The sequence below is a fragment of the Arachis stenosperma genome, chromosome 9, assembly GCF_014773155.1.
Source record: "Arachis stenosperma cultivar V10309 chromosome 9, arast.V10309.gnm1.PFL2, whole genome shotgun sequence".
NCBI lineage: Eukaryota > Viridiplantae > Streptophyta > Magnoliopsida > Fabales > Fabaceae > Arachis > Arachis stenosperma.
The window spans coordinates 107114966-107139853 of NC_080385.1; the positions used below are offsets into that span (position 1 = coordinate 107114966).

Here is a 24888-nt window from a genome sequence, read left to right on the forward strand (position 1 = left end):
TGATGAGGAAGATATGGAAGACTTTGACCAGGACATGGCTAGAATGGAAAAGGTTTGTATAGCAGTGGAGGAATTCACTGAAGAACACAAGGGAGTAGAGCTTGCAGAACCACTAAAAACACCGATCCTAAGGCCACTACCAACCAACACAGACTTCAAGTGGGTAAAATCCTTGACTCTTATCTTTACTTTTCCACTTGAATATGGTTTGCTTGAAATAGATGGCCAGCTTAGAGCTCTTTGCGGCTTTAAGAGAAAAAGGGAAATGACTCGCACTCAGCGCTGGTATGCAAGATTCAATGAGGTTTCACACTTCAATTTGAGGTGCAGGAATTGGTGTCAAGCTTAATTCAAAGGATCTCGGAAGCTGTTTGGTCACTGCAGTGAGAATTCAGATTACTCATCACTTGACTAGAAAGATGTAGATCAAGACAAAGACGGGTGTAGAAGAAAAGTTTGGGATCCTAGAGTCTATTCTGGCATTCAACACTCCGGGAGCCTGTAAGCCTGTTTGAACTCACACAAGGGCTTTACGTACTTTGTTTGGGACCCCGGAGGATGCTGGCATTCCAAACACTGGTGGAGATTCTTGGATGAATACAAGCACAAGCCGCCATAACAAGAAGCTCGCCAAATGTCCAACTTAAGGACTTTAACTAAAAGTGCTGGGTGGGAGACAACCCACCATGGTATGATCGTTTCTTCTTCAGTTTGAATTTTTGTCTATTTTTGAATTCTAATTGAGCCTGGAACTTTTGCATATCGTTCATTGCATTTTTCATTCTGCATACTGCATAAAAAAGGGGTGCGCGATGCGACCGCTTGACACATGCGATCGCGTCACTTTCGACAAACTACCACCCACGCGTCTGCGTCATCCATGCGGCCGCGTGATATGGAAATCGGCGTAAAGATCCAACACCCAGAAAGTTAGGCTGGAATCGTGCGACCATTGTGCGCTTCGCACAAATGACCCACGCGATCGCGTCCCTGATGCGATCGCGTCACATGCACAAACACTAATCCCACGCGACAGCGTGAGCGACGCGATCGCGTCGCGTGGATAGCACACCACCCGAAAGGAGACAGAGAGTTGCGCTGAAGCGATGCTGGAATTGTGCGTTTCGCACGATTTCCAGTGACGCGATCGCGTTATCTACGCGATCGCACCATTCATTATTTGCCAATCCCATGCGATCGCGTCAGCCAAGCGATCGCGTCAACCCCCATTTCACCCCAGCCACGCGACCGCGTTTTTTGAAGCCCTTTTCAGCCTGAATCCAAGTCCAGAAGGCACAGACCAGAGGTTATGAAGTGGGGGAATGCTTCCGAAAAAACAGGATGCTTTCATAATTCATAATTTTAGTTTTAGATGTAGTTTTCAGAGAGAGAGGCTATCTCCTCTCTCTTAGGATTTTTAGAAATTAGGGATTTATCTCATCTTCACATCAGGTTCAATATTCCTTTATTTTGACTTCTCTTCTACTTTGAGATACTTTAATGCTTTTATTTATGTTTGATTTATGTTGCCCAATTGGCTTATGAATATTGTCCATGTTAGATTTTATTGCTTTGAATGTATGTTATTTGAGGTATTCCAGATATTTATGATTCTTATTTAGCTTTTTATATTATTGGCTTTAATTGATTAACTGGAAGCTCTTGAGTTACCAACTATTCATGATTGATTGTTGTGTCGGCTAATTAACTGGAATTCCACTAACTCTAGTCTTTCCTTAGGATTTGGCTAGGACTTGGGAAATCTAACCAATTGGTTCACTTGACTTTCCCTTGCTTACGCAAAGGTTAACTAAGTGGGATTAACTTCCATTCTTATAGGAGTAACTAGGATAGGACTTCCAAATTTTCATATCTTGCCAAGAGTTTATTTAATAGTTAATTATTTATTTTATCTGCCATTTAAATTACTTGTTCCTCATCTTCAAAACCCCAATTTACAAATCTTCATAACCAATAATAAGAACATACCTCCCTGCAATTCCTTGAGAAGACGACCCGAGGTTTAAATACTTCGGTTATCAATTTATTTAGGGGTTTGTTACTTGTGACAACCAAAATATTTGTAAGAAAGGTTGATTGCTTGGTTTAGTAACTATACTTACAACGAGAGTTTACTATAACTTCTAAACCATCAATTTTCAGTTCTTCACTAGTCCTACAACAAAGAAAAAGAGAGAATGATTACTAAATAAATAACTCAGGCATAAACAAAGAAAACAGCTCGGACGAAAACTGACACAAGAGCAAAAGGAAACCCCAGACACAACCCAAGGTCTAGGGGCATCCTTTGGAGGCAGTGACAGAGCAAGGACTTAGAAAAATCTACAAGGCTATGTCCCAACAAACTCCCAGCAAAGAAAATAACCCTCTTCCAACAGGCAACGCTCCGAGAGGAAAATCGTAAAATCATCAGGAAGTCTCAAACATCTAAACATGCAAAGAGATAATCATCAAGGGCACAACCTTCTCTCAAAGTCAGACGGTTTAGTATTTTTACTAAAGGGAAATCATCAAAGGCACAAATCAAGAAGATACAATCAAGAAAGATAAAATCAACAGTCAAAAGGTTGTCCCTAACTTAGCAGGAAGCACGAAAAAGTCATGCACAAAATTCTCAGAGCACGCATTTGACCAGGTACACGACAAAAGCAGAAAAGATCCAAGCTTTTACAAAACAAAGATAAAAACTTTTCAAAAATAGGTGCAGAAAGAATGAAGAAAAAAGAAAACCAACCTGCAAAAAGGAAGGAGACAATGATTGCTGAAGAGGTTGAAGACGGGAAGTGAGACCAGGAATCACCTTTCGAAACAAATGAAGCACCAACAACCACCAATGGTGCCACAGAGAGGAGAGTGAAAACACAAAAACAAAAATCCCAGGCGAGCCAAACAAAATAGAAGAATAAAGAGAAATAGAAAAGAGAAAGGTTTGGTGTAATTCAAAATGAAATAAATGGGAGGCAAAAGAAATGGAACGTTAAGGAGTTAATGGGGGCATTAAAAACCCTCGCACGTTCCCAAGGCAAGGAACGCCTGTTTTCAAAAAAATTAAAGAGGTAAAAGAAAAATGTTCCGCATTCAAAGGGAAGCTCTATAAAAAGAGATTAACAAATTCTCGAGCTCGGCTTCTCCAGAGAAGGATTGAAGTTCTAAAACTAAAGACTCGACCTCAAAAGGAAGACCACACTCGAGCAGGGGCACTGTTCATACCCTGGGTCGAGCTGTCCGACCCGGGTTGATTGACGATAAGTCGACCGACCTCATCAGGTCAGGACTATCCGACCTCTTCTCAAAAGAGCTCGGCCAAACCACCAGGAAAGCCCAAAAAGGGCCCAAAACAGAGATAAGGACGGTTTCCTTGACGATAAGGACGGTTTCCTTGAAGATAAGGACGGTTTCCTTGAAGATAAGATTACTTCACTCAAAAGATAAGATAGGATAAGATAAAGATAACTATCTTATCTCCAGAAAGGTCACTCTACACTATTATAAATACACTGGAGCACCCAGGTATAACTCATACTCTGATTCTACTAAAAACCTGCGTAAAGAACGTGCTAACTTAAGCATCAGAGTCTCTTGCAGGTACCACCACCCTTCGATGATGAAGGATCAGCAGCTCCACCAAGTCTAACAAGTCGGACGCATTAGCTCCGGCCACCAGATCCAACAAGTCGGACACGACAGCTCCGGCCACCAGCTCTAAACAGGTCGGACACAGTAGCGCCGACCACCACCACAGATCTCATCTGAGATCAACCTACAATTTCAGGTAACCCTCGGAACACCGTACTTAAACTACCCTAACAATATTTAATTTTTAGTTATATTAAATTAACACAACAACTCCTAATCACACACTTTATTAAAAAAATTTAACCATTAATTTAACAAAAACCCTAACAAAATGCTAAACTCACAAAATAATCTGAAAAAATAAAGTAACCATACTAACAATAAATTTGATGATAATGGTTACAAGGTCTCTTTAACGCGGTGATGAGAGAGGTAGTAATTGTAAAAACCACGATTAATTAACCGCCTAATTAGTTGATTAATATTGCCCAAATTAGGTTCCAAAAAATTAGAATGATAATTTGAGGATTTAAATTTGATTTTTGGACTCAGTAGGTTTTTCTAAGGCAGAAAATGTATTTTCTGCAAAAAATCGGGACTAACCACGAATTGACAGTTGAACCAGTTGAACCGGTTCAAGTTGCCTGGTACTATGCGAGAAAAGGTGAAAACAGTCAAAAACCTTAGAAAAATATTAGAAGTAAAAAACCGGGCATTAATTTTAAAGGTTTGGCCCAAAGTTGGGCCAAACGGGCTAAAAACGCTAATAGATTGGACCGGGCCCAAGTGGGACCCAAGCCCAACATATATATAGGCTCATTAGTGAACCCATTCATCACACCATACACTTAAACACACATATTCATGCTGAAAGGAAGAGAAGAAGAAGAAACCCCCCATGAACACTATTTATTCTCAACTTCTCAAGCTCATATCTTGAGCTACAGACCTCCGATCGCCGCACTATTTGCGGCCACGCGTTCTTTGAGAAGAGCTCTACAAGACCCATCCAAGAAACTGGTAAGGTAACCACAAACACTTCTCAGTTATTCTCTTCAAAATTTCAAATCCTAGGGTTTTTGATTAAGTGAGATTTTGTAATTTTTGGTGTTTAGGTACACTCTAACCTTTGATTAGCATTGGATTTTGGCTACCAAAACTGTTGGACAAGGTAATAGGTCTTGAACTCTTGTGAAATTCCAATTATAATGAGCCCTAGGTTGAATTATTGTAAATTATGTGTGTTATATCTTGAGGTTGTGATTAATGGCAATTATTGGAGCTTGTTGGTACTTGTTGGAGTTAAATTGGTAGCTTGCTTATGGTGGAAAGCTTAGTTTGTGCTCAATTTGGGTTTTTGGCATATTTGGAATCGGCAAAGGTATTTGTTCCGAGGGTTACCTGAAACTGTAGGTCGATCTCGGACGAGATCTTCTGTACTGGTCGGAGCTGTTGTGTCCGACTTGATAAACTTGGTGGTGGTGCTGATCCTTCATCCCCGGAGGGTGGGGGTACCTGCAAGGGACTTTGATGCTTAAGTTAGCAAGGGTATTAAGCAGGTTTTTTGTAGAATTAGAGTATGAGTTATACCTGGGTGCTCTAGTGTATTTATAATGGTGAAGAGTGACCTTTCTGGAGATAAGATAGTTATCTTATCTTATCTTTATCTTTGAGTGAAGTAATCTTATCTTTAGGGGAACCACCTTTATCTTTCTGGGCTTTGGCTGCCTTTAGATTGGGCTGTGTTCCTTTGTTTTGGGCCTGGTTTGGGCTCCTTTGGCGAGTTGGCCGAGCTCTTTAGGAAGAGGTCGGATAGTCTGACCTGAAGAGGTCGGTCGGCTTGTCGCTAAACATCCCGGGTCGGATAGCTTGACCCAGGGTATGAACAGTATTGTTTCGGTTTCCTCTATGTAGTATATAATATTTATGGACACTTAGGCTTGTGACCCATAGGATAGGTTTGAATTATAATGGTTGTTGAGTTATTGAATGATGAGGTATGATGATTTATGATGAATTGATGAGCTTTGGTTATTTTGATGAAAGTGTTAAATGATAATGCATGATAATTTGATGATTTAGAATGATTGATAAATGGCTATATTGATGTTGATAGCATGATATTGGAGATTGATGTTGAAATTGATGATAATGATGGTTAGTAAGGGTATTATTATGTACTTGATAATGGGAATTGATGATTACATATGGTGTAGTGGTAAATTAAAGTATGACAAATGATAAAATTTGATATGGGATAGAGTTAATGTGGTTTTGGTTGGTTTGGGTTATGAACGTTGGAAAATTGAGATTCTTGTGAGATTTGGTAAAAGCTGGTTTTTAGTGAACTTTGATGAGTCATAACTTGTGCCTCAGTTTTCCAAATTGGTAGAAATTTGTTTGGAATTAAAGTTTATTAAAAACTCTTCAAATTAATATGAAGTTTGTAAGATTTGGATTTTTTGTCGAGGAAGTTATGATCATTCAAAGTTTGGCGTCAAAATCTGAAATTCTGCAGAGTTGCAAAATTTTGTGATTCCTGGTATGTGCGCACGCACAGCCTTGTGCGCATGCACAACCCTATGATTTTTCAAACCTATGCGCACGTACAGCCTTGTGCGTATGCACATACAGGAGAAAGGCTTCTGTTTAGAGCGCTAGCACAGCCTGTGTGCGCACATGACCAATGGAGTTTTACAACCTGTGCGCACACACAGCCCTTTGGGCATGCACACATTGGGAAAGGCAATCTGTTGAGGGCGCTAGCACACCTTGTGTGAGCGAACAGAACTGAAAAATTTGGTACTTGTGCGTACTTACACCTCTATGCGTACGCACACGTTTTAAAACTTCTCCTGGGCATGCACTCGCACACCCCTGTGTGGACGCATACACCATGTTTATCAAACTTAAACTTTATTTTCAACTATTTCACCTTCCCAACAAGATTGTAAGCTTTTGTGACATCATTTTAAGACTCTTGGGCTTAATTTTGGGCATTAAAACATGGGGAAGAACTTAAGAGATTTAGTTTGATATTGTTTTGAAAAATTAGAGACCAGAGGCTTAGGTTTTTGGTGTACTGAGGATGGGTTTGGTGGAATGAAAAGCAAGAATGGTATATGAATTGAGAAATTGATGAACTATGGAGTTTGGCATGAAAATGTTGAAATTGACAGGGGTTGAGATGAGTCAGGACTCAGAATGGGATGATGGAGCCATGATATACTGAAAATATTTTCAGAAAACCACTGATGTATCATTTTTATACTAATCTTATGAGATGCTATGCTCCCGGCAGGGACGGTGGTTAAACCCGCCTGTCGAGGTAGTGGCGGCATAAGGATGGTGGTTAATCCCACTTACGTTGAGATGTGAGGTCTGTGGCAAGAGTATCACGCTCGTATCCCTTTGAATCAATAGAGTGTGTAGGCACAAAATCCTGGAGGATTGATGAGCGGATAATTTGTACGCTTTTTGGCATTGTTTTTAGTATGTTTTTAGTATCTTTTAGTTAGTTTTTATTATATTTTTATTAGTTTTTAGCTAAAATTCACTTTTCTGGACTTTACTATGAGTTTGTGTGTTTTTCTGTGATTTCAGGTATTTTCTGGCTGAAATTGAGGGATCTGAGCAAAAATTTGATTCAGAGACTCAAAAGGACTGCAGATGCTGTTGGATTCTGACCTCCCTGCACTCGAAGTAGATTTTCTGGAGCTACAGAAGCCCAATTGGCGCGCTCTCAACGGCGGTGGAAAGTAGACATCCTGGGCTTTCCAGCAATATATGATAGTCCATACTTTGCCCAAGATTTGATGGCCCAAACCGGCGTTCAAAGTCACCTCAAGAAATTCCAGCGTTAAACGCCGGAACTGGCACCTAAATGGGAGTTAAACGCCCAAACTGGCATAAAAGCTGGCGTTTAACTCCAAGAAGAGTCTCTACACGAAAATGCTTCATTGCTCAGCCCAAGCACACACCAAGTGGGCCCGGAAGTGGATTTCTATGTCATTTACTCATCTCTGTACACCCTAGGCTACTAGTTTTCTATATATAGGACCTTTTACTATTGTATTTTCATCTTTTGATCATGTTTTTATGATTGAACCCTCTTTTGGGAGGCTGGCCATTCGGACATGCCTAGACTTTGTTCTTATGTATTTTCAACGGTGGAGTTTCTACACACCATAGATTAAGGTGTGGAGCTCTGCTGTACCTCGAGTATTAATGCAATTACTATTGTTCTTCTATTCAATTCCGCTTGTTCTTTGTCCAAGATATCACTTGTTCTTCAACTTGATGAAGGTGATGATTGACACTCATCATCATTCTCACCTATGAACAAAGTGACTGACAACCACTCTTGTTCTACAAGCATACGAGGCTCTAGTGAATATCTCTTGGATTCTTTAACCGGAATCTTCGTGGTATAGGCGAGAACTGATGGCGGCATTCAAGAGAATCCGGAAGGTCTAACCTTGTCTGTGGTATTCTGAGTAGGATTCAATGATTGAATGACTGTGACGTGCTTCAAACTCCTGAGGGCGGGGCGTTAGTGACAGACGCAAAAGAATCACTGGATTCTATTCCGGCCTGATTGAGAACCGACAGATGAATTCCGCTATGACCGTGACAGGGCATATGCAATCGCTTTCAATGAGAGGATGGGAGGTAGCCACTGACAACGGTGAAACCCTACACAAGCTTGCCATGGAAAGGAGTAAGAAGGATTGGATGAAGACTGTAGGAAAGCAGAGAGACGGAAGGGAAGGCATCTTCATACGCTTATCTGAAGCTCTCACCAATGATATACATAAGTATCTCTATCTTTATCTTTATGCTTTATTCGTTTATCACTATACCCATTTGAGTTTGCCTGACTGAGATTTACAAGGTGACCATAGCTTGCTTCATAGCAACAATCTCCGTGGGATCGACCCTTACTCACGTAAGGTATTACTTGGACGACCCAGTGCACTTGCTGGTTAGTTGTGCGAAGTTGTGTTTATGCCATGGTATTGAGCACCAAGTCTTTGGAGCCTTTACTAGGGATTATTTGTGTATTTCAAAGTATTGATCACAATTTCGTGCACCAAGTTTTTGGCGCCGTTGCCGGGGATTGTTTGTGTATGGACAACTGACGGTTCATCTTGTTGCTTAGATTAGGTATTTTTCTTCAGAGTTCTTAAGAATGAATTCTAGTGTTTCAAGGTGATGTTCTTATCATCACCAAGGCTGATTGATTCTCATCAATTTAGCTCTTGAATGCAGTGTCCTGCTGAAGCTTGGCCGGCCATGTCTAATTTCTTTAGACTAAAACTTTAGACTAACATTGCATGATTCCTGGAATTCTCATTAAGAATTTTGATACCTTTATTTTTCTTTTCACCTAATTTTCGAAAAATCCAAAAAAATTATAAAATCATATAAACCAAAAATATTTCTTGTTTAAGTCTAGTGTCTCATTTTAAGTTTGGTGTCAATTGTATGTTTCTGTTCTTCTTGCATTTTTCGAATTTATGCATGTGTCTTCATTAATCTTCAAGTTGTTCTTGATGATTTCCTTGTTTTGATCTTTGAAATTCTATTGACTTGAGTGTTTTGTTGTTTTCTCATATGCATTCTCATTTAGTTAATGTCAGTAGTGTACAAACTGCTAAGTTTGGTGTCTTGCATGCATTGTTATTTGATTTTAGTTGCATTTTGATTATTCCTCATTATTAAAAATCCAAAAATATTTTTAATTTGTGTCTTTTCAAGTCAATAATACAGAGAATTGAAGATTCAGAACATACTGCAGAGGAATCATACAGAAAAAGCTGAGCATTCAAAAATGCCCAGTGAAGAAGACAGACTGGCGTTTAAACGCCAGCCAGGGTGCCTGGCTGGGCGTTTAACGCCCAAAAGGGTAGTAGTTTGGGCGTTAAACGCCAGAATGTGCACCATTCTGGGCGTTTAACGCCAGGATGGCACAAGGGGAAGATTTTGTTTTCAAAATCAATTTTTTTTCAAGTTTTCAAAGTTTTTCAAAATCAAATCTTTTTCAAATCAAATCTTTTCAATCAAATCTTTTTCAAAATTAATTTCTTTCCTTTTTCAAAGATACTTACTAACAATTAATGATTTGATTGAACATTTTTTGCCTTTTCTGTTGAGGAAGGTTTTATGTTTGAATCATATCTTTTCTTGTTAGGCAAGTCATTAATTTTAAAATCATATCTTTTCAAATTGTTTTCAAATCATATCTTTTAAAATTGTTTTCAAATCATATCTTTTTAATCACATCTTTTTCAAAATAAGTTTTCAATCAAATCTTTTTAATTTCTAATTTCAAAATCTTTTTCAAAAATCACTTGATTTCTTTTCCACTCTTATTTTCGAAAATCAATTAAGTGTTTTTCAAAATGTTTTCAAAATCTTTTACTTAAATTTTCGAAAATTACTTCCCTTCTTCTCACATCCTTCTATTTATGGACTAACACTATTCCTTAATGCAAAATTCGAACTCCATCTTCTTTGATAAGTTCGAATTTTCTACCTCTGTCTTCTATTTTTTCCTCTGACACCTCAAGGAATCTCTATACTGTAACATAGAGGATTCCACATTTTCTTGTTCTCTTCTCTTTCATATGAGCAGGAGCAGAGACAAAGGCATTCCTGTTGAAGCTGACCCTGAACCTGAAAGGACCTTGAAGCGAAAGCTAAGAGAAGCTAAAGCACAAATCTCTATGAACGGAGGTGGTTGTCAGGCACACGTTCATAGTTAAGAACCTAACAGAAATCTTCAAGGAAGAAGAAGCCATGGCAGCCGAAAACAACAACAATGCCAACAATGCAAGGAAGGTGCTGGGTGACTTTATTGCACCTACTCCCGATTTCTATGGAAGAAGCATCTCTATCCCTGCCATTGGAGCAAACAACTTTGAGCTTAAGCCTCAATTAGTTTCTCTAATGCAACAGAATTGCAAGTTCCATGGACTTCCATTGGAAGATCCTCATCAGTTCTTAGCTGAATTCTTGCAAATCTGTGACACAGTCAAGACTAATGGGGTAGACCCTAAAGTCTATAGACTTATGCTATTCCCTTTTGCTGTAAGAGACAGAGCTAGAATATGGTTGGACTCTCAACCTAAAGAAAGCCTGGACTCTTGGGAAAAGCTAGTCAATGCCTTCCTGGCAAAGTTCTTTCCACCTCAAAGATGGAGTAAGCTTAGAGTGGAAGTCCAAACCTTCAAACAGAAGGATGAAGAATCCCTCTATGAAGCTTGGGAAAAATACAAACAATTAATCAGAAAATGCCCATCTGACATGCTTTCTGAATGGAGCATTATAGGTATTTTCTATGATGGTCTCTCTGAACTATCCAAGATATCTTTGGATAGCTCTGCTGGAGGATCTCTTCATCTGAAGAAGACGCCTACAGAGGCTCAAGAGCTAATTGAAATGGTTGCAAATAACCAATTCATGTACACTTCTGAAAGGAATCCTGTGAACAATGGAACTAATCAGAAGAAAGGAGTTCTTGAGATTGATACTCTGAACGCCATTTTGGCTCAGAACAAGATATTGACTCAACAAGTCAATTTGATTTCTCAAAGTCTGTCTGGAATGCAAAATGCACCAAGCAGTACTAAGGATGCTTCATCTGAGGAAGAAGCTTATGATCCTGAGAACCCTTCAATGGAAGAGGTGAATTACCTAGGAGAACCCTATGGAAACACCTATAATTCTTCATGGAGAAATCACCCAAATTTCTCATGGAAGAATCAAGAGAGACCTCAACAAGGTTTCAATAACAATAATGGTGGAAGAAACAGGTTTAGCAATGGCAAGCCTTTTCCATCATCTTCTCAGCAACAGACAGAGAACTCTAAGCAGAACCCCTCTGACTTAGCAACCATGGTCTCTGATCTAATCAAAACCACTCAAAGTTTCATGACTGAAACAAGGTCCTCCATTAGGAATTTGGAGGCACAAGTGGGACAGCTGAGCAAGAAAATTACTGAACTCCCTCCAAGTACTCTTCCAAGCAATACAGAAGAAAATCCAAAAGGAGAGTGCAAGGCCATCAACATGGCCGAATTTGGAGAGGAAGGGGAGGAAGTGAACGCCACTGAGGAAGACCTCAATGGGCGTGCACTAGCCTCCAATGAGTTCCCCAATAAGGAACCATGGGAATCTGAGGCTCAAAATGAGACCATAGAGATTCCATTGGACTTACTTCTGCCTTTCATGAGCTCTGATGAATATTCCTCCTCTGAAGAGGATGAGTATGTCACTGAAGAGCAAGTTGCTAAATACCTTGGAGCAATCATGAAGCTAAATGACAAGTTATTTGGAAATGAGACTTGGGAGGATGAACCTCCTTTGCTCACCAAAGAACTAGATGACTTGTCTAGGCAGAAATTACCTCAAAAGAGACAAGATCCTGGGAAGTTTTCAATACCTTGTACCATAGGCACCATGACCTTCAAGAAGGCTCTGTGTGACTTAGGGTCAAGTGTAAACCTCATGCCTCTCTCTGTAATAGAGAAACTAGGGATCTTTGAGGTACAAGCTGCAAGAATCTCACTAGAGATGGCAGACAACTCAAGAAAACAAGCTCATGGACTTGTAGAAGATGTTTTGGTGAAAGTTGAAGACCATTACATCCCTACTGATTTCATAGTTCTAGTGACTGGGAAGTGCATGGATGAATCTATCATCCTTGGCAGACCCTTCCTAGCCACAGCAAAAGCTGTGATTGATGTTGCTAGGGGTGAATTGATCATTCAAGTGAATGAAAAAATCCTTTGTGTTTAAGGCTCAAGGATATCCCTCTGTCAACATGGAGAGAAAGCATGAAGAGCTTCTCTCAAATCAGAGTCAAACAGAGCCCCCACAGTCAAACTCTAAGTTTGGTGTTGGGAGGCCACAACCAAACTCTAAGTTTGGTGTTGAACCCCCACATTCAAACTCTAAGTTTGGTGTTGGGAGGTTCCAACATTGCTCTGAGTATCTGTGAGGCTCCATGAGAGCCCTCTGTCAAGCTACTGACATTAAAGAAGCGCTTGTTGGGAGGCAACCCAATGATTATATTTTATATATTTTCTTTTGTTATTTTATGTTTTTTGTAGGTTGATGATCATAAGAAGTCACAAAATCCATTGAAAAAGTAAAAACAGAATGAAAAACAGGAAGAAAAATGGCACACCCTGGAGGAAGAACTCACTGGCGTTTAAACGCCAGTGAGGCTAGCAGTTGGGCGTTTAACGCCCAGTCTGGCACCATTCTGGGCGTTTAACGCCAGAAAGGGGCACCAGACTGGCGTTAAACGCCAGAAAAGGGCAAGAACCTGGCGTTAAACGCCAGGAATGGGCACCAGCCCGGCGTTTAACGCCAGAAATGGCTCAAAACGTGATTTTAATTGCCATTTGGTGCAGGAATGACTTTTCCTTGACACCACATGATCTGTGGACCCCACAGGATCCCCACCAACCCCACCACCACTCTCTCTCTTCTTCCCCCATTCACCAATCACCTCAACACCTCTTCACCATTCAAACCCCATCTTTCTCTTCACCACTCACATCCATCCTTCATAAAACCCCCCTCACAACCTAAACACCACTTCTTCCCCCCTTTTTGGCCGAACACAAAGCCATTTTCTTCTTCCTCATTTCTTCTTCTTCTACTCTCCTCTTTCTTCTTTTGTTCGAGGACGAGCAAACCTTTTAAGTTTGGTGTGGTAAAAGCATTGCTTTTTGTTTTTCCATAACCATTTATGGCATCCAAAGCCGGTTCAACTGAGAAGGCATGACCTCAAGCCCATCACTAAGAAAAGGATGGAGCAAACAAGAGACCCCTCTCATCAAGAGATCCCTGAGATACCTCAAGGGATGCACTTTCCTCCACAAGACTATTGGGAGCAACTGAACACCTCCCTAGGAGAATTAAGTTCCAACATGGGACAACTAAAGGTGGAGCATCAAGAACACTCCATCATCATTAGAGAAGATCAAAGAATCATGAGAGAGGAGCAACAAAGACAAGGAAGAGACATTGAGGAGCTCAAGAACTCCATAAGACCTTCAAGAGGAAGAACAAGCCGCCATCACTAAGGTGGACCCGTTCTTTAATCTCCTTGTTCTTTATTTTTCTGTTTTTTCGAAAATTATGCTTTATGTTTATCCATGTTTGTGTCTTATGATCATTAGTGTCTTAGTGTCTATGCCTTAAAGCTATGAATATGAATCCATCACCTTTCTTAAATGAAAACTGTTTTTATTACAAAAGAACAAGAAGTACAGGATTTCGAATTCATCTTTAAAGCTAGCTTAATTAGTTTGATGTGGTGACAATACTTTTTGTTTTCTAAATGTATGCTTGAACAGTGCATATGTCTTTTGAATTTGTGGTTCATGAATGTTAAAATTGTTGGCTCTTGAAAGAATGATGAAAAAGGAGACATGTTACTGAGGATCTGAAAAATCATAAAAATGATTCTTGAAGCAAGAAAAAGCAGTGAATACAAAAAAAAAAAAAAGAAAAGAGAAAGAGAAAAACGAAAAAGAAAAAAAAAGGGGAGAAAGAAAAAGAAAAGAAAAAGAAAGAAATAAAGTTGTGATCCAAGGCAAAAAGAGTGTGCTTAAGAACCCTGGACACCTCTAATTGGGGACTCTAGCAAAGCTGAGTCACAATCTGAAAAGGTTCACCCAATTATGTGTCTGTGGCATGTATGTATCCGGTGGTAATACTGGAAGACAGAGTGCTTTGGGCCACGGCCAAGACTCAATAAGTAGCTGTGTTCAACAATCATCATACTTAACTAGGAGAATCAATAACACTATCTGGATTCTGAGTTCCTAAAGAAGCCAATCATTCTGAATTTCAAAGGATAAAGTGAGATGCCAAAACTGTTCGGAGGCAAAAAGCTACTAGTCCCGCTCATCTAATTTGGAGCTAAGTTTCATTGATAATTTGGAGTTTATAGTATATTCTTTTCTTTTTATCTTATTTGATTTTCAGTTGCTTGAGGACAAGCAACAATTTAAGTTTGGTGTTGTGATGAGCGGATAATTTGTACGCTTTTTGGCATTGTTTTTAGTATGTTTTTAGTATCTTTTAGTTAGTTTTTATTATATTTTTATTAGTTTTTAGCTAAAATTCACTTTTCTGGACTTTACTATGAGTTTGTGTGTTTTTCTGTGATTTCAGGTATTTTCTGGCTGAAATTGAGGGATCTGAGCAAAAATTTGATTCAGAGACTCAAAAGGACTGCAGATGCTATTGGATTCTGACCTCCCTGCACTCGAAGTAGATTTTCTGGAGCTACAGAAGCCCAATTGGCGCGCTCTCAACGGCGTTGGAAATTAGACATCCTGGGCTTTCCAGCAATATATGATAGTCCATACTTTGTCCAAGATTTGATGGCCCAAACCGGCGTTCAAAGTCACCTCAAAAAATTCCAGCGTTAAACGCCGGAACTGGCACCTAAATGGGAGTTAAACGCCCAACTGGCATAAAAGCTGGCGTTTAACTCCAAGAAGAGTCTCTACACGAAAATGCTTCATTGCTCAGCCCAAGCACACACCAAGTGGGCCCGGAAGTGGATTTCTATGTCATTTACTCATCTCTGTACACCCTAGGCTACTAATTTTCTATATATAGGACCTTTTACTATTGTATTTTCATCTTTTGATCATGTTTTTATGATTGAACCCTCTTTTGGGAGGCTGGCCATTCGGCCATGCCTAGACTTTGTTCTTATGTATTTTCAACGGTGGAGTTTCTACACACCATAGATTAAGGTGTGGAGCTCTGCTGTACCTCGAGTATTAATGCAATTACTATTGTTCTTCTATTCAATTCCGCTTGTTCTTTGTCCAAGATATCACTTGTTCTTCAACTTGATGAAGGTGATGATTGACACTCATCATCATTCTCACCTATGAACAAAGTGACTGACAACCACTCTTGTTCTACAAGCATACGAGGCTCTAGTGAATATCTCTTGGATTCTTTAACCGGAATCTTCGTGGTATAGGCGAGAACTGATGGCGGCATTCAAGAGAATCCGGAAGGTCTAACCTTGTCTGTGGTATTCTGAGTAGGATTCAATGATTGAATGACTGTGACGTGCTTCAAACTCCTGAGGGCGGGGAGTTAGTGACAGACGCAAAAGAATCACTGGATTCTATTCCGGCCTGATTGAGAACCGACAGATGAATTCCGCTATGACCGTGACAGGGCATATGCAATCGCTTTCAATGAGAGGATGGGAGGTAGCCACTGACAACGGTGAAACCCTACACAAGCTTGCCATGGAAAGGAGTAAGAAGGATTGGATGAAGACTGTAGGAAAGCAGAGAGACGGAAGGGAAGGCATCTTCATACGCTTATCTGAAGCTCTCACCAATGATATACATAAGTATCTCTATCTTTATCTTTATGCTTTATTCGTTTATCACTATACCCATTTGAGTTTGCCTGACTGAGATTTACAAGGTGACCATAGCTTGCTTCATAGCAACAATCTCCGTGGGATCGACCCTTACTCACGTAAGGTATTACTTGGACGACCCAGTGCACTTGCTGGTTAGTTGTGCGAAGTTGTGTTTATGCCATGGTATTGAGCGCCAAGTCTTTGGAGCCTTTACTAGGGATTATTTGTGTATTTCAAAGTATTGATCACAATTTCGTGCACCAAGGATGATCTGAGCACCATATCTCAGGGGTTTCCAATGATGATTCCGAAGAGCGACATCTCCATGGAGGTGTGTCAGGTTGGCAGTTGAACCGACAATGTGATATCACAACTAATAGGATAGGCATTCATCATGTGCATCTTCTATCTGTTTGTTTGCTTTGCCAACTTTTAATTGCTTGCCTACTTGTATAACATGCCTAATTGCCTACTTGAACTACTTGGCTTACTTGCTTATTCTTGTGTTTTACTTGCATTGTATTTAATTGTGCTTTCTACTGGGATTGAGGAGGTTTGGAAGGCGGTGGCGATAGGATCGCATGGAGGATAGGTTGGTGAAGACTGTGGGATAGCAGAGATTTGTTAGAATAGAAAATCCCCTAAGATAGATTACCCTTTTATTGTATTATGGTTTAAGTTATGCTTTACTGTTTTAGTATACTTTAAGATAAATCTTGTGATGGATATGAAGTCTAGGATTACCTTTGGCGTCCCGGGGTCTTATATCTTACATCACTGGGCACTATTACCATACTGAGAACCTCCGGTTCTCATACCATATTCAGTTGTTATTTTTCAGATGCAGGTCGCACCCTACCTTGGTGAGTTATTTTGGATGGTGACAGAAGCGGAGGATCATGATACTTTTTGGAGTCTTTTTTATTTATTTTGTTTATATATCTCTCACTTTTTTATTTTTGCTTTTGCCTAGAGGCTTGTATTGAGAGAGAAAAATCTATATAAGCTGTTTTAAAATCTGTATAAGCTGTTTTAAAATATAGTCGGCTTAAACTCTGCGAGTCGTGGCTATATTCTTATGATATTATACTAGTATCTTTTGTTATACTATATCTATATCTTGTGCTTTAAGTTAGTAGCTTCGTTAGTATGTTTTGCGCTTTTTAAATCCTGTTTTGAGCTATATCCTTCATCGGGCTTCTAGGTTATTTTAATTCTTCTATATATTATATGTATAAGCTTTAGAACTGTCATAACCTTTGATTAACCTTTGCTTTACGATGCGAGGTTAAGCTTAGGCTAATTAGGGTGTTACATTTAGTGGTATCAGAGCGGTTCATCCTCGTGAGCCTGAGGGATGGACCGATTGTGTTTTATTGCATACTCTGTGTGTCTTTCCTTTGATGCTATTAGGTTATCTACATGTTATTGCATAGCATGCTTGTTTGTAAGTGCCTGTTTGGGATAATTGAAGCACTAGGCTTTTGATATTGAAACTGATCACCTTGATATCGAAGGTTTCGTGTAGACAGGAAACCTAATGGCCACTCGCAGATGAGGTCAAGCACATTTACGAGAGAGTAGGAATGAGCAGCCGGCCGATAACCATGCCGAATTCATGGTGGTAATGGAGAATCTTGCAAACACCATGGAGGCTAATTCTACTGCGACTCTGCAAGATGTGCAGAGGTTAGGCCAACCAGCTGGAAACGGAAATGGGAATGACGAAAGAAATGCGAATAATAATGCTGAGGGGAATGGCGATAAAATGGGAGGTACTTCGATAACCTTGGCGACTTTTCTCAAGGTTCATCTGTCAAGTTTCTGAGGTTCATCCTACCCTACAGAAGCAGACAACTGGTTTCACGCCGTGGAGCGTGTGCTAGAAGCACAGCATATTCTGAATAACCAATATGTAGAATTTGCTACTTATCAACTTGTGGGAGAGGCCCAGTACTGGTGGCAAGCAGAATGCTGCTTGTTACAGCTTCAAAATGCCGATGTTCCTTGGGATATATTCCAGACGGCCTTCTAGAAGAAGTACTTTCCTGCGTCTGCAAGGAAAGCGAAGGAGATGGAACTTATGCAGCTGAAGTAAGGTTCCTTGTCTGTGGAAAATTATACTAGCAAATTTGAGGAGCTTTGTAGGTTCTCTAGGGTGTGTCAGAGTGCCCCAAAAACCTATAAAAGCTGGAAGTGGATAAATACCAAAGGGGCTTGAAGGATAGCATAATGACTGCTGTGGCCCTTATGAAGATTCATACCTTCTCCGATTTGGTAAATGAGGTGAGGGTGGTTGAGGAGTATACAAGGACAGTAGCTGTGTCCAAGGACACTCATGAAGGGAACACTAGTAAGAGACTTGGCATGTATTTTCATCCGAGGGGTCAGAGTTTCAAGAGAGGAGGATATGTGCCTCAAGGTCAAGGAGGCTTCAGAAAGAACACTCAGAATAAGTTTCAGTATGCCAAAGGAAGAGGAAATCAGAGTAAGAATTCTCTGGATTTGACTTGTGTGCATTGTGGATGTTTTCATCCATATGACTCTTGCAAGATTGGTTTAGGTGGTTGCTTTAACTATGGATTTCTGGATCACATTACGAGATATTGCACTCGTGGGAAGAACTCGAATGCGAGTCAGAGTCAGCACCAAGGGCGAGTATTTGCTGTGAACGCCAAAGATGCCACTAAGGCGAATCCTCTTATGAGAGGTAACTATTTAATTGGTGATAAAGTCTTGATTGCATAGTATGATACTGGAGCTTTGCATTCGTTTATTTCATTTGCTAAAGTTGAGGAACTAGGCCTGAAAGTGTCAGAGTTAGCATTTGAATTGCATGTACATACTCCGCATCAGACGGTGGTGACTAGGTCAGGTTGTAGGCAAGTAGGATTCAAACTTGAGGATAGAGACTTTGTACATGATTTGATTTGTTTACTAATGGTTGGATTTGACATGATTTTGGGGTTTCATTGGTTGTCGAAGAATCGGGTTTTGTTGGATTGCTTCGAGCGGTCAATTCAGTTTATGCTGGAAGGAGAAAATAGAGCAGTGGTAGCTGAGGGTTATTACCTGAACTCTGTAATGGTGCACTGTAGTGGGGAAGAGTGTCAGGGTTATATCCTATTGGCTGCTAATGCGTTAGGTGATAATTAGAAGTTAGATCAAATTCCGATAGTTAGAGACTTTTCGAAAGTGTTCTCGGAGGATATTCCCGAGTTCCCACCTCAAAGGGAGATCGAATTTGCGATTGAATTAGTGCCGGGAGCCAGACCAGTGTTGATTGTACCATATAGAATGGCCCCAATAGAGCTGGCTGAATTAAAGACTCAGTTGGAAGAGCTTCTAAACAAGAGATTCATTCGACCGAGTGTATCACCGTGGGAAGCACCAGTTTTATTGGTGGAAAAGAAGGATGGAGGAATGCCACTTTGTGTGGATTACCGACAGTTGAACAAAGTGATTGTGAAGAACAAGTACCCGCTGCCAAGGATAGATGATTTAATGAATCAACTGCAAGGAGCTGACGTGTTTTCATAGACGACATCTTAGTTTATTCTAAGACGGTGAATGAGCATGAGGAACACTTGAGGATTATGTTGCAAATCTTAAAGGAGCAAAAACTGTATGCTAAGTTACCCAAGTGTGAGTTCTGGAAGGAGGAAGTAAAGTTCTTAGGTCATATAGTAAGCAAAAGAGGAATATCGGTGGATCCTTCTAAGATAGAAGCGGTGATGGAATGGAAAAGACCAACGACGGTGACGGAAGTTAGAAGCTTCTTAGGCTTAGCCGGATATTATCGGAGATTTATTGAAGGATTTTTTCGGATTGCACTACGGATGACTAATTTGACAAGGAAGGATGTGTCGTTTGTGTGGACGTCAGAGTGTGAAAAAAGTTTTCAAACTTTGAAGCAGAAGTTAACTTCAGTGCCTCTTTTGATTTTACCGGAACCGCACGAACCATTTGAAGTGTATTGTGATGTGTCACTAAAAGGTTTAGGTTGCGTGTTGATGCAACACCAGAATGTGGTGGCTTACGCATCGCGCCAGCTAAGACCTCATGAGGTAAATTACCCAACAAATGATTTGGAATTGGTGGCGATTGTGTTTGCATTGAAGATTTGGAGACACCACTTGTACGGAGTAAGTTTTAGTGTCTTTTCTGATCATAAGAGTCTCAAATACATCTTTGATTAGAAGGAGCTTAATATGCGTCAAAGAAGGTGGATGGAGTTGCTAAAGGACTATGATTTTGAACTAAGTTATCACCCTGGAAAGGCAAATGTGGTAGCAGACGCGTTGAGTCAAAAGTCCTTAACGATAGCTTGGATGAGAATCAAGGAATAGGAGCTAGTGGATCTTAAGCTAGATATTGGTGAAGTTGCCGGAAGAGCTTGTTTGAATCAGTTCCAGATTTTAAGTACGTTTAAAACAGAGATTCATATGGCTCAGCAAGATGAGCAAAAGTTTCAGCAATTGTTTCAACCAGTTGGTGATAAGAGGCGTGGAGAATTCACTAAGGATGGTGAAGGATTGTGGAGGTATAAAGGGAGAATTTGTATACCGGATGTCGGGAGTTTGAGGCAAGACTTGTTGTCTAAAGCTCATAACAATGGTTTTTCCATTCACCTAGGAAGCACTAAGATGTACTATAATTTAAAGAAAATGTTCTGGTGGCCCGGGACGAAAGGTGATGTAGCTACAGTTGTGACCAAGTGCCTAACGTGTCAGAAGGTAAAGATAGAGCATCAAAAATCGTCGGGGATGCTACAGCAACTTGAAATTCCTCAGTGGAAGTGGGAAGGAATTGCAATAGATTTTTTGACTGGTTTACCGAGTACTAGGTCAGAATTTGATGCGGTTTGGGTGATCGTGGATCGCTTAACCAAATCCGCTCATTTTCTACATATTCGAGTGAACTATTCTATGGAGGAGTTAGTAAGATTATACATAAAGGACATTGTGAGGTTGCACGGTGTGCCATCGAGCATAGCGTCAGACCGTGATCCCCGATTCATATCAAGGTTTTGGGGAGCTTTCCAAAAAGCTTTCGGTATGAAGCTATGTCTCAGTACCATATATCATCTACAAACGGATAGACAGTCAGAAAGGACTATTCAGACGTTGGAAGATATGATAAAGGCGTGTGTATTGGATCAACCTGGGAGTTAGGACCGTTACATGCCATTGATGGAGTTCGCATACAACAATAGCTTTCATGCGAGCATTGGGATGGCTCTGTATGAGGCCTTGTATGGATGGAAGTGCCAATCTCCACTTTGTTGGTATAAATCGGGTGAAGTAAGCGTTTTGGGTCCTGATTTGATAGCAAATACTACTGAGAAGATTAAGAAAATTCAGGAGAGGATTCTAACTGCTCAGAGTCGACAGAAACGTTACGTAGATCAGAGACGGAAACCGTTGGAATTTGAAGTAGAAAAGCATGTATTTCTGAGGGTTATGCCAACAACTGGGATTGGAAGAGCGATTAAAACCAAGAAGTTGAACCCAAGGTTTATTAGACCGTTTGAGATTCTAACACGGTTCGGGCCGGTGGCGTATCAAGTAGCTTTGCCGCCTCACCTGTCTAACTTGCATGACGTATTCCACGTGTCACAACTTCGTAAGTACACGTCAGATGTGGCTCATGTGTTAGAGCCTGAGTCAAAAAATGTATTTTTTGTGAAAAATCGGGAAAAACTACGAACCGGCAGTTGAATCGGTCAAACCGGTTCAAGTCTGCTCGGTACTATGCGAGAAAAAGTGAAAACAGTCAAAAACCTTAGAAAAATATTAGAAGTCAAAAACTAGGCGCTAATTTTAAAGGTTTGGCCCAAAGTTGGGCCAAACGGGCTAAAAACGCTAACGGGTTGGATCGGATCCAAGTTAGGCGCAAGCCCAACATATATATAGGCTCATTAGTGAACTGATGGGTGGAATTCACTACCCTTTCCCAATAATATTGATGAATCCGCTCTTGGCAAGCACACCAAAATTATCGTCAAGCATTAACCCATATTGGAGTGGGATCGTATCCACAGAGATTGGTAGATTTGAGCAATTTTAATCAATTGGTGAATTAGTCAAGTTCAACCGAATAAGTTGTAAGTACAGAATTATAAATGGCAGAAACATAAATGGCAAAGGAATAAAAAAAAGCAATAAAATGCAGAAATGGAAATAACAGGAATGTAAAGGGGAATGGGATTTTGCAGAATGTAAGTAAAGCTATAAAAGAATGAGAGAGATAAGAATGGGGAAATTCATTGAGATCAGGAGATATTGTCTCTTTGGATTAAATCCAGCTCATATCCTCTTCAATCATGCAACTCATTGACCTCTTGGCAATCATGATTGATTGAGCCCCAATCTCTTGGTGACTCAATCTCTCATATCTTGATCAATAGCCAATTCCTTGGTCTAATTGCTCATGAAGAGAGATATGCTTGGTCCCTGATTATACCACACATCATCATAGGTCCAAGTAGAGGGAGGATTGTATGTCACCATATCCAAACACCAAAACACAGATTCTACTCAAGTGTGAGAAGGGATTTCTAGCATGGTTTCATGTTTCCTTTTCCAAGGTTCCCATGAAACCCATTTTGCATTCAATCTCTTTTCCAAGTTAATTGAACACTAAGCATGAAAATCAAAATTCCTTCTAGCAAATCAAAGAGAAGATGAAGAGAAAAAGAAATTCACTATCATTAATCCATCAAGTACAATAGAGCTCCCTCTCTCAATGAGAGGGAATTTAGCTACTCATAGCTCAGAGAGAAAGTACCAAAGATGGAATAGATGAAGTGTGAAAAGTAAAAAAAGTGAAATCTCAAAACTAAACTCTATGACTTCTTACCCCATTTTCCAATACTTCCAAGGGTATTTATACTACTCCTAGATCTAGAAAATAAAGGAAAATTACAAAAGTGAAAAGAAAATTACAATTTGGAGGGAAAAGAAACTCAACAAACATGATCTTTCAGCTGGCGTGTGACTGGTGCTTCTCTGGTGTGTCACGCTCCTTCTGTTTCTAATTTGGCGTGCCACGCCTCTCCATTCAAGTGGTACGCCGTCCTCTGTTTAAGCCCTGGCGTGCCATGCCTTCAAGCCAAAGTGGCATGCCCAGGACATTTTAAATGGCCAAGTAACCTGGCGTGCCACGCCTTCGACACCAAGTGGCATGCCCAAGGTCATCTTCCTTATCTCCATGCTTTTGGAAATTTGTACCAGCGTGGCACGCCCAGGGTTTGGTGTGCCATGACTTTCTTAAAGCTTCACCCTCTTGCTGGTGTGCCACGCCTCGTCATCCAAGTGGCTCCTCTTCTTCCTCTCTGGAAAATACTACCAACGTGCCACGCCATGAGACTGGCATGACACGCCCTTCATTTGCTTCATCTTCTTGCTGGCGTGCCACGCCTCATCTCTCAAGTGGCACGCCTGAGTTCACTGGCCCTTTAATTCCTCCTCTGGAAAACACTACCAGCGTGCCACGCCATGAGACTGGCATGTCACTCCCTTCATTTGCCATGGTCCCAGAGGTTGGCGTGCCATGCCTGGATGTTCAAGTGGCACATCAAAGTGGGATGATTGAGCTGGTGTGCCATGCCTTCAATACCAAGTGGCACGCCCAGTTTTTGCATTGTCTCCTTGTTCACTGGCGTGCCACGCCTTGTTGCTCAAGTGACATGCCCATTCAATTGTGGGTCTTATGGGCATGGCGTGCCACGCCTTGGTTCTCAAGTGGCACGCCCAAGTGAACTCTGGGGCTGGCGTGCCACGCCTTCGACACAAAGTGGCACACCATAGTGATGGTTCTTCTAGTAATGAATTGGCGTGCCACGCCCCTTTGATGGTCTTCATTTTTTCTCTTTGGAATGTTGTACTAGCGTGCCACGCCTAGCTTCTGGCATGCCACGCCAATACATTTTTGTGGCGTTTGTTCCAAGTGGCACGCCTGGTTCACACGCCCCACTTGTTTTGTTGTTTTCTTTCCCATTTTTGATGTCTTCTTCACCTGAAATCCAAAGACTTGGTAGCGCTCTCAAACATGAATCACACTTAATCACAACTCCGCACAACTAACCAGCAAGTGCACTGGGTCATCCAAGTAATACCTTACGTGAGTAAGGGTCGATCCCACGGAGATTGTTGGTATAAAGCAATCTATAGTCATCTTGTAGATCTCAGTCAGGCTGATTCAAATATGATTGGATTAGATAATTAAAAGATAAATAAAATAGGATAGAAATACTTATGTAAATTAATGGTGGGAATTTCAGATAAGCGTATGGAGATGCTTGTCCCTGTTGAATCTCTGCTTTCCTACTGCTTTCATCCAATCCTTCTTACTCCTTTTCATGGCAAGCTGTATGTAGGGCATCACCGTTATCAATGGCTACATCTCATCCTCTCAGTGAGAATGGTCCAAATGCTCTGTCACAGCACGGCTAATCATCTGTCGGTTCTCAATCAGGTTGGAATAGAATCCCGTGATTCTTTTGCGTCTGTCACTAACGCCCAACCTTCAGGAGTTTGAAGCTCGTCACAGTCATTCAATCCCGGAATCCTACTCGGAATACCACAGACAAGGTTAGACTTTCCGGATTTCCATGAATGCCGCCATCAATTCTAGCTTATACCCCGAAGATTCTGATTAAGGAATCCAAGAGATATGCGCCCGGTCTAAGGTAGAACGGAAGTGGTTGTCAGTCACGCGCGTTCATAGGTGAGAATGATGATGAGTGTCATGGATCATCACATTCATCAAGTTGAAGTGCAATGAATATCTTAGAACAGGAATAAATCGAATTGAATAGAAAATAGTAGTAATTACATTGAAACTTGAGATACAGCAGAGCTCCA

At 40.7% G+C, this 24888-nt stretch overlaps 1 protein-coding gene and 1 non-coding gene across 2 annotated transcripts; one reads left to right on the forward strand and one right to left on the reverse strand.

Annotated features, from left to right (window-relative positions):
- Positions 1-10803: 10803 nt before the first annotated feature.
- LOC130952738 (small nucleolar RNA R71) lies at positions 10804-10907 on the reverse strand. The gene has a single exon (XR_009074915.1). It is a non-coding gene; the product is annotated as a small nucleolar RNA R71 (small nucleolar RNA).
- A 7346-nt stretch (positions 10908-18253) lies between these two features.
- LOC130949798 (uncharacterized) lies at positions 18254-19561 on the forward strand. Its single transcript, XM_057878427.1, has 3 exons — positions 18254-18731; positions 18813-19102; positions 19181-19561. Exons 1-3 carry the CDS (start codon positions 18254-18256, stop codon positions 19559-19561), a joined length of 1149 nt encoding a protein of 382 aa, XP_057734410.1.
- The last annotated feature ends 5327 nt before the right edge of the window (positions 19562-24888 follow it).

Bases quoted from the DNA above. Each gene is read 5' to 3' on its own strand.
- LOC130949798 (XM_057878427.1), top strand. From the start codon at position 18,254: ATGACTGCTGTGGCCCTTATGAAGATTCATACCTTCTCCGATTTGGTA. The intron at 18,732-18,812 runs GTAACTATTTAA...CATTTGCTAAAG, and splicing joins GGCGAATCCTCTTATGAGAG to TTGAGGAACTAGGCCTGAAA. The intron at 19,103-19,180 runs GTAATGGTGCAC...GATAATTAGAAG, and splicing joins AGGGTTATTACCTGAACTCT to TTAGATCAAATTCCGATAGT.